This window comes from Meles meles, chromosome 1, assembly GCF_922984935.1.
Source record: "Meles meles chromosome 1, mMelMel3.1 paternal haplotype, whole genome shotgun sequence".
In the NCBI taxonomy this organism is placed as follows: domain Eukaryota; kingdom Metazoa; phylum Chordata; class Mammalia; order Carnivora; family Mustelidae; genus Meles; species Meles meles.
The window spans coordinates 42,186,362-42,200,722 of NC_060066.1; the positions used below are offsets into that span (position 1 = coordinate 42,186,362).

The 14,361-nt window shown below is 41.9% G+C and overlaps 1 protein-coding gene across 2 annotated transcripts in view; it reads right to left on the reverse strand.

Moving 5' to 3' along the window:
• The window catches only part of INTS8 (integrator complex subunit 8), a 50,365-nt gene extending 46,803 nt beyond the window's left edge, over positions 1-3,562 (reverse strand). For both annotated transcript variants that reach the window (XM_046002774.1, XM_046002765.1), the window contains exons 1-2: positions 3,281-3,562; positions 1,784-1,958 (exon numbers count right to left, since the gene is read on the reverse strand). In XM_046002774.1, coding sequence (XP_045858730.1) covers positions 1,784-1,958; positions 3,281-3,410 — 305 coding nt within the window. In that variant the 5' untranslated portion in view covers positions 3,411-3,562. The remainder of the gene's footprint in view (positions 1-1,783; positions 1,959-3,280) is intronic.
• Between the last annotated feature and the right edge of the window lie 10,799 nt (positions 3,563-14,361).

Genomic DNA, 14,361 nt, shown 5'->3' on the forward strand with positions numbered 1-14,361 from the left:
GCCTGGCTGGCTTAGTTGGAAGAGCATGTGACTCCTGGTCTTGGGTTCATGAGTTTGAGCCCCACCTTGAATGCAGAGATGACTTAAATAAAACTTTAAAAAATTAACATAGTCACAGTATCAATTTCACATCTAAAAAGTTTTCAGTTGCTTATTAAATATCCCATCAGTGCTCAATTTCTACCTGTATCATATACATCATACTTTCTTTGTACACATCACTATCTCTTGATACACCTCCAGTCTATTAATGGACAGGCTCTTCCTCAGATTAAAGAATTCTTTCCTTTAATTCTAATGCTTAACACTGCAGAAAGGTGGTGAAAAAGTGTTTAAAGACTACCAATGAGAGCATAAACTAGTACAACTCTCTTGAAATGCAATCTGCCACTACGCATCATGGGATTTAAAAATGTTTATACCACCTCAGTCAGCAATTTAATAATCTGTACTAAGGACCTAACCAAAAATTCAGATAAAATTTAAGGACAAAGATATTTAAGGCTCTGACTTATTAGAGTGAAAATGTAGAAATAAACTAAATATCAATGGAAGAACAGTTAATAAATTTTCCACATGATGGAATTATCTCCAAAAAACCAAAAGGGGGAAATGTTCATGATATTGTTATTTGGGGGAAAAAGAAGGGGCACTGGGGTGGCAGAGTCTGTTGGGCATCCTTGATTTTCAGCTCAGGTCATGATCTCAGGGTTGTGGTATCGGGGCAGAGCTCAGCGGGGAGTCTGCTTGAGATTCTCTCCCTCTCCGCCCACTAATTCCCTCTCTAAAATAAACATACACACACACACCATATATTTTAAAGATTTTATTTATTTATTTGACAGAGAGCACAAGTAGGCAGAGTGGCAGAGGGAGAGGAAGAAACAGGCTCTCCACTGAGCAGGGAGCCCAGTTCGGGGCTGGATCCAACAACTCTGGGATCATGACCTGAGCCAAAGACAGTCACTTAACCAACTGAGCCACCCAGGCGCCCCTAAAATAAATCTTTAAATAAATAATATATATATGTATATATATACATATACACATACGTATACGTATATGGAGAGGGGTGCCTGGCTGGCTCAGTCAGTAGAACACTCAACTCTTGATCTTGGAGTCATGAGTTTGAGCCCCATGTTGGGTATAAAAATCACTTTAAAAAAAATTGGGAGAAAAACAACAAAAGTTACACAAAAATGTTAGAAGTACTTATCTCCCCTTCACTATTATTTCCTTCCTAGTTTCTGAATTTTACAAAATACTTTCTCTTTAAATTGTGAGAAAAAGGGGAGGAAAACAAGTTGTTTTCTAAGCATAGCCTTGACAGTACTTATTTGTTAAAATACAGGCATTGATTCTAAGATATTTTTAATAGTTTGGGAGCTAGTGACTAATTTATGACCAGTAAAAAATAACTGATTTATTTAACAGCAAATCATCTATATTACATAATAACTATCATTAATTTTCATTCATTTTCTTCAGATACGTAAAAATAGACAAACATTTAAAACTGTTTAGGTGTGGATTTTCCCTAGTCATCATATCAAGTAATAATGATAAACTAAGTCACTATGGCTAAGTCTATACTTCAAAAGGTGATTTAAATTCATCTAGCATTCAAATATTTTACACCTTTTGAAAAAGAGTTGCATATTTTACGAAGAAAACACAGAAAAATAATTTGCACTTTAAGGGCTGGTTATCATAAGCATACATAGAAATAACCCAAAATATCTAAATAGTACTTCAAAAATAGGTTTCTTTAAATATTGTATACCTTTTCTCTAATATGTCTAAATCCCACTTCAAATGTGCAGCAACTTTAAGAGCAAGTAGTTTTAAAATACGATTTCTCTTGTTATCAGGCGGAGGCTGCACCTGGTTTTGCTCATTCACTGAAGGTTTGGAAGCCTGTTCCAAAAACTGAACAATAAGCTGAACTGGTGCAGGATCTAGAATGTAAAAAAATAAAATAAAATAAAATAAAATAAATCTTAAATTTAAGTTTTAATTATGAAGATGCAAATGGTTTCCCAACAGCTGTGCAGTTATAGTAACTAAGGAATATGATTTCTAAGAAGTATGCTTAGGGATTACAGCAGAGATCCAAAAGGGCGGTAAGGAGAAAGGGTAGGAGACTGGTGCAGAAGAAAACACCTTTAGAATAAGAACATAATGGTTATAGGTTTCCAGATCATCAAATAACCAATGTTAATTAGAGGAAAGACATGTCATCTTTAGAACTGTTTTAACAATTAGTGCGACCTACATCAGGTTATCTCTCTGCACCTGTTTCCATCAATGCAAAACAAAAGATACCTGAGATTATGAAGGCTAAATTAAATGAGATAACAGATGAGAAGCATTAAGCCTGGCACCCAGAAAGCACTCAATAAATGTATGGAAAGCAAAAAATTAAAATATAATATGATACAGGCAGTAAAACTGCCCCAGTGAAACCACTAACTTCTGGCAGGGTTGTCTCTATAGTTAAGGCTGACACAGACTGAGCAAGTTACATCTTTAAGAACTTTAGGAGCAAAATATTATTCAAGAAACTTACCTTTTCAGGCCAGTACCTCTTTCCAGACATGCCTGGAGTTTTCCTCCTTCCCTAACAGCACTCATCGACTGGGATATTAATCCTGACCATCATTAAACAACAATGTTACAACTGTACAGCATTTCCTGCTCTTGGGAGATTTTCTCATTTTAATTTACAATCCAACCGTGGAATATAGAAATATATGTGTATCTATATGTATGTGTGTGTATATATGTACATGTGTATATATGTGTGTGTTCGTATAGATGTATATATATAATCGGTAAAATCCCCTCTCTGAGAAACAAAACATTTAAATAAGAACCTAAAATATAAGGAATTAGCGTCAGGAGCAGCACCAGAACAGCAATTTCTCGCCCGTTCCAAACTGATCACAGTCCGGCGTTCTCTAGGGGTGTGTCAGAGCCAGCCTCTCCAGGCCACGCAATCTTACACGACCATGTCGCAGACGCTGAATCCGCAAACAGTCAAAGGGCCAAGGGCGCGAGAGGCAGGAGGAAGGCCTCGGTTTTGCGTTTTCAAGCCCTCCACGGCAGTGCCCCGGCTCTGGGATGCTGAATGCTTAGCGAGGGTGCCGGGCCACAGCTCCACACGGGTTCGCGCCTCCCGCGCCCGCAGCTTCGTGGCCGAGATGCTGGTCCTGAGAGCCAGGCGGGCCGCACCCGCGGCCGGGTCCCCGTCCCCTCGGGGTGCAGGCGCCGCGCTTACCCGGGCAGGGCTTGCGCAGATGTTTCTCCAACAGCGACTCCTCTAGCAGGAACTCGAACCAGCTGGTCTGCGGCGGGGTGCAGGGCCGGCTGGAGGTGGCCGCCTCCCGGTCCGCCGCCTCCGCGCTCATCCTGCCCCCGCCGCCGCTACCCCCAGGGACGCTTCCCGGCTCCAACCTGACACTCGGACGCGTGCCTCTAGCCTGTGCTCTACGGAACCTCCCGGGGTGAGGCCACACACAGTACGTCCTGTAAACCCACACAACTCAAAATGGCGACGCGGCTCAGCATGAGCTCCGGAGCTTAAGCCCGCCTCCTTACGCCACCGCCGCGCCACCGGACCAATCGCTGTTCGACTTGTCGAGTAGGGGGGCGGGGCCAGCCCTTAGATCACGCCTCCTCCCCGGTTGCCATGGGAGACGACAGGCAAAGTAGCTGGGTCGCAGGTGGGCTTTCCCCCTTCCTTGGGAGATTCTCAGCAAGAAAATGCAACAGCCTCATACAGCAGGCGTCAATGTCCTCAAAAGACAGCGAAGACTACGAGTGTAAACTGTGATCCAGGCACATCTTGTCTTCGGTGCCTTCAATTTCCCCTTTCCATTTCCTAGATTTCCTCCCACTTAGGTCCGCTCGGTGGAGGCGCCCTACTGACTTGGGCACTAGCGTCCCTGACCACCCTTCCCGGAAAGATGACAGAATGATGCCCCACAGTGAGATCCAGCTTTTCTGTTACTTCTGAGGACTAGCTCTCAATTTATCCTTTATTATCAATTTATTTATTTAGCGCTCAATTAATCCTTTTGATATCCCAGCTAGAGATATTGTAAATCCCATTTTACATTTACCGCCATTCTGTAATGTGTTTTTTAATTAACAATTAAAATCTGGAAAAGTGTATTCATAGATCATGCACACGCGCTGTGTAAAGAGTGCAAACTAGTCTAGGTTAAGCTGTTTAACCTCTCTGAACTTTAGTTTCCATATTTGTACCTAATCTTAGGGTTGATAAGAGAATTCAAAGCAGAGCTTGAGATAACACAGGTAAATTAGATAATACAGGTAAATGAGATAATGCGGGTAAGCTTTTTAAGATTTTATGAGAGAGAGAACACAAGGAGGGGAAGGACAGAGGGAGAAGCAGCCTCCCCACTGAGCAGGGAGCCCAAGGGTCTCCATCCCAGGATGGATCATGCCCTGAGTCCAAGGCACAAGCTTAACCAACTAAGCCACCCTCGTGCCCCCAGTTAGGCTTTTTAAACAAGGCCTGACATTTAGAACATGCATGTTACCTGATCTCATATAGTGCTTTTTTTTGCATATTATTTTCATATACATGAGTCTAATTTTCTCCTACTAACAAACTCATTATACACCTTTTAACCAATGAAGAAATTGAGGTTCCAGAGTTACCATTTGCCCAAGATTTCCCAACAAAGAAGGGGCTGAGCCATAGCTTTGGCGAACTTTCAGCTGGATCCAGGCTGCTTCCAACATGGGATAAGCAAGGATAAGATCAGTTGCTTATGGTCTTTTCCAGAATGAAAAAGGAAGGCATTCATAAGTTTTAAGAAAAATAAATGGAAGTAACTCCTTCATAAGTGAAAGTGAATCAAATATTTCAGTGGCAATCCTTGCCTTTTCTTTTCTTCCTGCTTAGTCCTCGTTCTGGGCTCTGTGTTGCTTCTCCTCTTTCATTTTAGTGTTCCCTGGGGTCTCATTCCTTGTCCTCTTCTCACTGTAAAAACCATCACTGGGTCACTACCCCCAATTAGTGCAATTCTATTCCAGGCTCTAAAGAAATCATTCATATATTAGACTAATAAAACCATGAGGACTAAATTAATAAAATACAAGCAGGGAGATTAAACAGTCATTTTCATGGAAAATTTGGCATGTTTTACTCACCAGTTAGGCATAAAAAGGTGAGGGGAGAAAGGACGGATCCCATATTCCTGACTCCATTGATAATGGTAGCTGATTTGTGTCTCCATCCTTTATCAGTATAGTGAATAGCTAAGAGAAAGTTTGAAATTCAAGTTGAAAATGTTTGAATATGCACCTCCTGTTAGGTGTCAGAATGGAAATGTCCAGAGGGTGTTAACTTTTGGACACGTGATTTGTATGCAGAAAAAAAAAAATCTAATAATAGTAGCCAATGCTTATTTGTGAAACTCACTGTGGCACAGATTTAAGCACACGGATTCATGCATTGTCTTAGTCCATTCAGGCTGCTAAACAAGATACAATAAACTGCTGGGCACCTGGCGGGCTCAGTTGTTAAGCTGCTGCTTTCAGCTCAGGTCATGACCCTAGGGTTCCTGGGATCGAGCCCAGCATCTGGCTCCCCCTTCAACGCAAAGCCTGCTTCTCCCTCTCCCTCTCCCCCTGCTTCTGTTCCCTCTCTCGCTGTGTCTCTCTCTGTCAAATAAACAAAATCTTAAAAAAAAAATTAAAAATAAATTAAAAGATATCATAAACTGAAGGTCTTTTAAACAACAGAAATGTATTTCTCACGGTTCTGGAGGCTCAGAGTCCAAGATCAGGGTGCTAACATGGTTGCATTCTAGTAACAGCTCTTATGGGGGGCAGACTACCAACTTCTCATTGTCTCCTCAACTGACAAAGCAGAAAGGAAGCCAATTCTTTCCTAAGGACATTAATCCTATCCAAGAAGTCTCCACCATTATGAACTCCTCTAATCCTAATTATTTCCCAAAGGTCCTGCCTACTAATACCATCAGGTTAGGTGGTAGAGTTTCAACATTTCAACATATAAATCGGATGAGCACAAACATTCAATCCATAACATGCATATTATCTCATTCAAGCCCTATGAGGTGGAGTTCACTATTGTCTTCATTTTCAGGAGTGTAAAACAGGCACGGAGAAATTTTTAAAACAGCTATTAAGTGCCAGATGCTAAGCATGAATTTAAGCAGCATGACGGCAGAGATTAAAATCTTACCGTATACACTGTGTGTCTTTTTTAATAAGAAAGGACCAAACAAAACAAAACAGTCCAGGGGCGCCCGGGTGGCTCAGTGGGTTAAACCCTCTGCCTTCGGCTCAGGTCATGATCCCAGGGTCCTGGGATTGAGCCCCGCATCGGGCTCTCTGCTTGGCAGGGAGCCTGCTTCCTCCTCTCTCTCTCTCTCTGCCTGCCTCTCTCCCTACTTGTGATCTCTATCTGTCAAATAAATAAATAAAATCTTAAAAAAAAAAAAAACAGTCCAATAGAAAACTGGGCTGTCAAGAAAATCCAATTTACAAAAGAAGATATCTGAATCCAAGTTAAACACTGAAGAACATATTAGGTTCAATAATCAATGAGCAGAGTTTGAAAAGTACAATCAACATGATTGCAGATTCCAAATTGTAACTAACCTTTAAAAAAAAGAAAAAACACTTTCTTGAGTTTTGGTGTAGTATCAAAGAAAAAAATCCACAATTATCTGAAAAGACTTAAAATACTCCTTTTTCTTTTTCTTTTCTTTAAGCTCTGAACCCAACACGGGCCTTGAATTTACATGTTATACCTACAAAGACAGCAAAAGCACCCCAAAATACTCCTTTTTTCAACTACATATCTATGTGAAGCTGGATTTTCTTCATATATTTTTACCAAAAGGATGTATAGTATTCGAAAACAGAAGCAGATATGAGAACCCACTGTCATCTGTTAGTCATACATGAAAGAGATTTGCAAGAACGGAAAACAAAGCCATCTCCTTATCAGAGTTTTAAATGAAAATAAGTCATTTCGCGTAAAAATTATGTCAACATATAACAGGCTTGTGATTTGTATTTTTGTATATTATTTTTATTTATTTTAATTCCAATTAACATACAGTGTTATATTAGTTTCAGGCATATATTAGTTCCAGGCATACAATGTAGTGATTCAACAGATTTTTTAAATTTTATTTAATTTTTGTTTTTTTTGGTTAAGATTTTCATTTATTTGACAGAGACACAGCGAGAGGAAACAAGCTGGGGGAGTGGGAGAGGGAGAAGCAGGCTCCCCAGTCCCCCAGCAGAGAGCCCCATGCAGGGCTGGATCTCAGGACCCCAGGATCACTACCCCAGCAGAAGGCAGACAGATGCTTAACGACTGCCCAGATTTTTATTTTTATTTTTAAACGAGTTTAGTATACCCAGCTCCTTAGAACATTTCTAGAATGTTCTAAGTCCAGCCTTGTTCCCTGGATTCATGGGGTTTTTAAATGAATTAAATATTTTTTAAATTTCTGTTTTAATTTTTAATATAGTAAATAACAATAAACATAAGTAGCAAATAAAGACCTTATCTATCACTTACAAACCAGGTAGAGTATTTTATTTATTTATATATTATATATATAATACATATATTTATGTATATTATATATATTATATAATATATTATATATTTATATATTATTTATGCACAGAACTGTGCAGAGTATTTTACACACGCCATCTCAGTTAAGCCTCATAACAACCCCACAATAAATAGGTACCCATCTTATAGATGAGAAACCTGACTCTCAGCAGAGTTAAGTGACTTGCCCAGTATCACACACCTAGTTAGTAGAAAATAGGGAGTTGAGTCTATTTTATCTGATCCCAGAGCCCAAACTCACCACTCCATCAAGAAGATACCTTGCTGTTGATTTTTCAGTTTGTTTTTTAAATAGTGATAAACCTACAAAAAAGGTTGCAAGAATCATATAAAGAACTTTAAAAAAAAAAGATTTTATTTATTTGAGAGAAAGAGAGAGAGTTGAATGAGCAGTGAGAATGGCAGAGGGAGAAGGAGAAGCAGCCTTCCCACTGAGCAGGGAGCCTGACTCAGGGCTCAATCCCAGGACCCTGAGGATCATGACCTGAGCTGAAGGCAGTCCCTCAATGGACTGAGCCACCCAGGAGCCCCCATATAAAGAACTCTAACAACCACTTCACCCAGATGTCTCGATTGTTAATACTTTACTGCATTTTCTCCATCGCCCTCTCTCTCCAACTCTCTATGCATCATTCTGCTGCTTTAGACGCCAACAGGGTAACCAACTCATCCGAGTATGGCCAGGCCCCAGCACTTCCTTATTCCCCCTTCTGGGCAAACCCTAACCTCAAGCATGCTGCCCATGCAACAGCACTCCGTCACTTTGCTTCCAGTTGTTTGGGTGCTGGCGGCTGTCATCTCTACTTGGAGAAAGTAGATGGGACGTGAAAGGAAGAGGAGAAGAGAAGATTGTAGTTAATTATTAATTCATCAAGTGGCCTGAAAGATGCCAGAGTGCTAAACTTTAGAATGAGGGAAAATCACAAATTAGGTGATTCCAGATTTAATAATATCATAACAATAAGTGAAATTCTAGCAAACATTTTTATGATGGTGATATGTAATTAACAGAACATCTTGCAAGGTTCATATGCTGTGTATGTGCAACAATTATTCAAGCTACAGTGGAAAAAATGCAAAGAAGTATTATTACTGTTTTTTTATTTTAAAGATTTTATTTATTTATTTATTTATTTATTTATTTATTTATTTATTTGAGAGAGAGAGAGAGAGACCAGGAGGAGAAGCAGAGGGGGAAGGATAAGGGGAAAGAATCTCAAGAGGACTCAGAGCTGAGCACAGAGCCCAAGGTGAGGCTGGATCCCATGATCCCGAGATCAGGACCTGAGCTGAAACCAACAAGAGTCAGATGCTCAACGGACTGAGCCACCCAGGAGCCTCAAGATATTATTACTGTTTTTCTATTTAAAGATTTTATTTATTTATTTGACAGAGAGATAATGAGAGAGGGACCACAAGCAGGGAGAGTGGGGGGAGAAGCAGGCTTCTGGCAGAGCAGGGAACCTGACCTGGAGCTTGATCCCAGGACCCTGGGATCACGACCTGCCCAAGGCAGATGCTTAATGACTGAGCCACCCAGGAGCCCCAAGGTGTTTTTTGTTTTGTTTTGTTTTAAGATTTTATTTATTTATTTGACAGAGATCACAAGTACGCAGAGAGGCAGGCAGAGAGGAGAGAGAAGGAAGCAGGCTCCCTGCTGAGCAGAGAGCCCGATGCGGGGCTCGATCCCAGGACCCTGAGATCATGACCTGAGCTGATGACAGAGGCTTTAACCCACTGAGACACCCAGGTGCCCCTGTTTTGTTTTTTGTTTTTTAAGTAAATTCATTACTATTCAATTATGAATAGATAATTTAAAACTTTTTTCAGTAAGTATTTTAGGGGTGAGTCCCTGGCAGGCTCAGTCCATGGAGCATGCGACTTTTGATCTCTGGGTTGTGAGTTCCAGCCCCAAGCTGGGCATAGAGCTTACTTAAAATAATAAAAATCATTATATTAAAATATTAATAAAATAAAAATAATATTATATTAATTAATTAATTTAAAATGATAATAAAAATAATAAACAGCTATTTATTATTTATTTATAATTATTATTACAAACAATGACGGGGTTAAGTCCTATATTGATGTTACACTGCCATCTTGTGGCCATGTCTGGTAGTGTCCATATCTACCAGTTGGAAGGACAATGACATGAGGCTTATGATCGGAAGTTACCTATTCTTTTTTTTTTTTTAAAGATTTTATGTATTTATTTGACAGAGAGAGAGATCACAAGTAGGCAGAGAGGCAGGCAGAGAGAGAGGAGGAAGCAGGCTCCCCGCAGAGCAGAGAGCCCGATGCGGGGCTCGAACCCAGGACCCTGAGATCATGACCTGAGCCGAAGGCAGCGGCTTAATCCACTGAGCCACCCAGGTGCCCCGGAAGTTACCTATTCTTTACATAAGCTATCCAGCTACACCTAACTGAATCACATCTTCACAGGGAATTCCAAAAACAGATCTTTCAGGACTCCTGGGTGTCTCAGTCGGTTGAGCGTCTGCCTTTGGCTCAGGTCATGATACCAGGGTCCTCAAATCAATTCCACATCCTGGCTTCTCGCTCAGTGAGAGCCTGGTTCTCCCTCTACCTCCCTCACCCTCTCCCTGCTGCTCCCCTTGCTTGTGTGCTCTCTCTCTGACAAATAAATAAATAAATAAAATCTTAAAAACAAAACAAACAAAAACAAAACAGGTCTTTCAAGAAAGATAATGAATCCTGTAGCTATCAGACTTAACTTCCTGGGGCATCTGGCTGGCTCAAGCCAGGAAAGCATGCTAACTCCTGATCTCAGGGTCATGAGTTTGAGCTTCATGTTGGGTGTAGAGCTTGCTGAAAAAATAATAATAAAGACCCTTCCAGACTGCAAAAAAAAAAAATCACTTCCTTACACATATATTTAATTTCTCCAGGGCCTTCCCTTGACTCCTTGAACTGGTAGGCACCGTGTTACACGCTGCCATAGCACTCAGCATCAGCATCCAGGCCCTCACCTCACCTGCTTGCAATTAGCAGCCTAACTTCCCTGCTAGACTCCAAGTTCTTAGGTGTGTGGTGGGGAGGAGCAGAATAGTGGTTGTATTGTTTACCTAGTACAGTCCTTAGTACATAAGAGGCACCCAATAAATATTTGCTCACTAAATAGTTTGATTGAACATGTAGTACCTACATGCAAACAGTAGAAACCAGAGCTACAAACCTTTACTTAATCTCTCCTTTATCTGACCTACACCTTTACTAAATTGCTCCTAAAACAAATCACTGATGTGTTCTAGGCTTTACAAACAGCAATGAACTTAAAGCTCATATAAGGCAGTGTTCATGTCATAAACTTCTGTCTTTGTATTACTCCTACATAATTTCTAGTTGAATGGATAACTGCCTGTGAGCCCTATTTACTTAAGAAAGGGAACAGGCATATGCTGCTGGCCACAACGAGGCCAGAGCTGAGTCCCCAAGGTCTTCCTGCCTTCACCTGGCCTGCTTCTCCCTCTCCCACTCCCTCTGCTTGTGTTCCCTCTCCCGCTGTGTCTCTGTCAAATAAACAAATAAAATCTTTTTTTTTTTTTTAAATATTTTATTTATTTAGTTGACAGAGAGAGAGGTCACAAGTAGGCAGAGAGGCAGGCAGAGAGAGAGGGAGAAACAGGCTTCTCACTGAGCAGAGAGCCCGATGCGGGGCTCGATCCCAGGACCCTGAGATCATGACCTGAGCCGAAGGCAGAGGCTTAAACCACTGAGCCACCCAGGCGCCCCAACAAATAAAATCTTTAAAAAAAAAAACAAAACAAAACCAGTCCTTCACTACAGATGGTTTGAGAAGCACTGTGCCAGCATTCACATGAAAGGTATTCTCGGCACCGTTAACAAGCTCGAAGTTCAGCTGTGGCCAATAAACAACAAAATCCACAAAGGACCTCTACGGAAGAAGAGTAATTCAGTTTGTTATTCTGGCCAACCCAGAATGGACACCGTTCCTTCAGACGCTTCTATACGTATGTTTTTTCTACTTCAAAAAATATATTTTATGAATATTTTTTAATATTTAAAAAAATATTTATTTGACAGAGATCACAAGTAGGCAGAGAGGCAGGTGGGGTGTGTGTGTGGGGGGGGGGAAGCAGGCTCCCTGCTGAGCAGAGAGCCCGCTGTGGGGCTCCATGTGGGGCTCAATCCCAGGACCCTGGGATCATGACCTGAGCCAAAGGCAGAGACTTAACCCACTGAGCCACGCAGGTGCCGCAATTTTTCTGCTTTTTAAAGCAAGCTCTGCTCCTTCGCCTACTTCTTTGGGAGCCACATTGCTTGGGGCTGGAGGCAGGGTTAGCAGGGCAGTGGGAAAGAAGAGAGCTCTGCGCCCAATGCTGGAGCTTTCTCCACCAGGCCGCACGGGGAAGGGGATTTGGTGGGGCCCACTGAGGCGCAGTAGCCTGTGTGACGTCCGCCCACCCATGGCAACAGCAAACCTCAAATTCTTACTGTCCGGAGGCAAGCTCTTCCATGGAGCTGCCCAGCAAGCCTGCAGCCTAGGTGACAGGAGAAAAACAGGGGACTAGAGAGGAGGAGCCACCAGCCAGCTGTCACAGGGAACGAGAAACCTACATGCTAGAATCACCAAGAGCCACGTCCCCTGGGCAAACACGCAGGGAGCCCAGATCTTGGCTCCAACTAGGAATGAAGCCCTCGCTCTTTTGGTGGCTTCATCTGTGCTGAGAAGGGAAGGCATTTCTGGACGCTGCTACCCTCTACTGGGACAGCTGCAGTGGTGGACCACCTCCTGAGAGCTCCCAGGAGAGCAGGAACCGTGGGCTCCTCAAAGGCAGACAGCCCATTGGCTCTGCCCGAAGGCCGCGACTTCTGCCACATGCCTTCCGTGGACACCCTACGAGGCTCCAAGACCAGTGCTAGCTTGTGGAGGGAATTGAACCTGGAGGATGGTAAGGACTAGGGCTTGGAAGCAGTCATCTGAAGGCAGAAGAAGCAGGTCCACAGAGGTAAAAGAAGGGAGCAGACAGGCTAAGAGAAGCAGAGATAAGGGACCAAGTTTAGCTCCAGTGAGACAGAGAGTAGCTAACCCCTCAAAGATTTTTTTTTTTTTAAGTTTATTTAAGTAATGTCTACACCCAACATGGGGCTTGAACTCACGATCCCAGGATCAAGAGTCACCCGCTCTTCCAAGTGAGCCAGCCAGGCGCCCCTTGAAGATTTTTTTAGTATCTGTTTCAGGCCTGTTGCTGGGCACAGAATTAAGAGATTCTAAGCAGCGTTGTTCCTATCCCAAGTTTCCTGTTTTCAGATTCCTGGAGATTTGTTTCTGTCCATGACCATGACCATTTCTGTTCTTTATAATCCCTAAAGCTTGGCATACCTCACTGTTGCCAACTGCCGGCGTGGGAAACTGCCTCACGAGAACACTTTGTCCCTGTAATAGGTCAGTCATCCATTTCCACAAGGCCTTCATTGCACAGTGCTGCATGCCACAGTGCTCCTCAGCACGACATGTCCCAGCCCATGGGCTGGATAGTCTTGCCTCTGAGGATTGAAACATTTCTGGCTTTCAAGAGTCTATTTTTTCATTGAACACAAGGCTCATCTTATTGCCACAACATAATTTCGGTTTCTAACTGATTATATATTGAACTTAATTAGATAGTATTAACATTACAACAACAAAATTCCCATAGAAATTCCTAGAACAACATAGCGGAGTGCCTAATTTTTTTTTTTTTATTAAAGATTTTATTTATTTGACAGAGGGAGAGAGATCACAAGTAGGCAGAGCAGCAGGCGCGGGGGGTGGGGGAAGCAGGCTCCCTGCTGAGCAGAGAGCCTGATGCGGGACTTGATTCCAGGACCCTGAGATCATGACCTGAGCCAAAGGCAGCGGCCTAACCCGCTGAGCCATCCAGGCGCCCCAAGGAGTGCCTAATCTTGACCAAGGGAAAATTCACAGTACAATTTGCAATTCTACCATAGAAAGAGAAAGACATATTTCTTCTTTTTAAAAAGAATTTATTTGAAAAAAAAAAGAATTTATTTATTTGCGAGAGAGAGAGGAAGAGAAAGCACAAGCAGTGGGGAGGGGGGCCAGGGGATGGAGGAGAAGGAGAACCAGACTCCAGACTCCCCGCTAAGCATGGAGCCCAATGTGAGCTCAATCCCAGGGCCCTGGGATCATGACCTGAGCTGAAGGCTACAGTAGTTAAGACAGGTTGGTATTGATGAAAGAATAGACGAATAGATCAATGGGATAGAATGGAGACCCACATATATACAGTCAACTGATCTTTGACAAAGGAGCAAAGACAATTCAATAGAACAGAGACAATCATTTCATCAAATGGTGCTGGAACATTCACATGCAACAACTGAGCCACCTAGGTGCCCTTAATGGGCATTTTCAAATATTTATAACTATAGCAAATTGTACAGTTTTATTCTTCTAAAATGTTTATACTGTTTTGTTGCTTTTAAAATTACATAATCAATCCACGTTTATGAAATTAAACTTAGGAAATACAAAAAGAATAAATTACAAATTGCCAATAATTCTGCCACCTTATGATTATCAATATTTTGGTATATAAGCAGTTTTTACTTTGTATAGTAGTGCAGAACCATAGACATGACCATGCAAGCTGAAATGATGCAGAAATGATCTCGATCATCAATGGACACTGTTACTATTGTTCCATAAT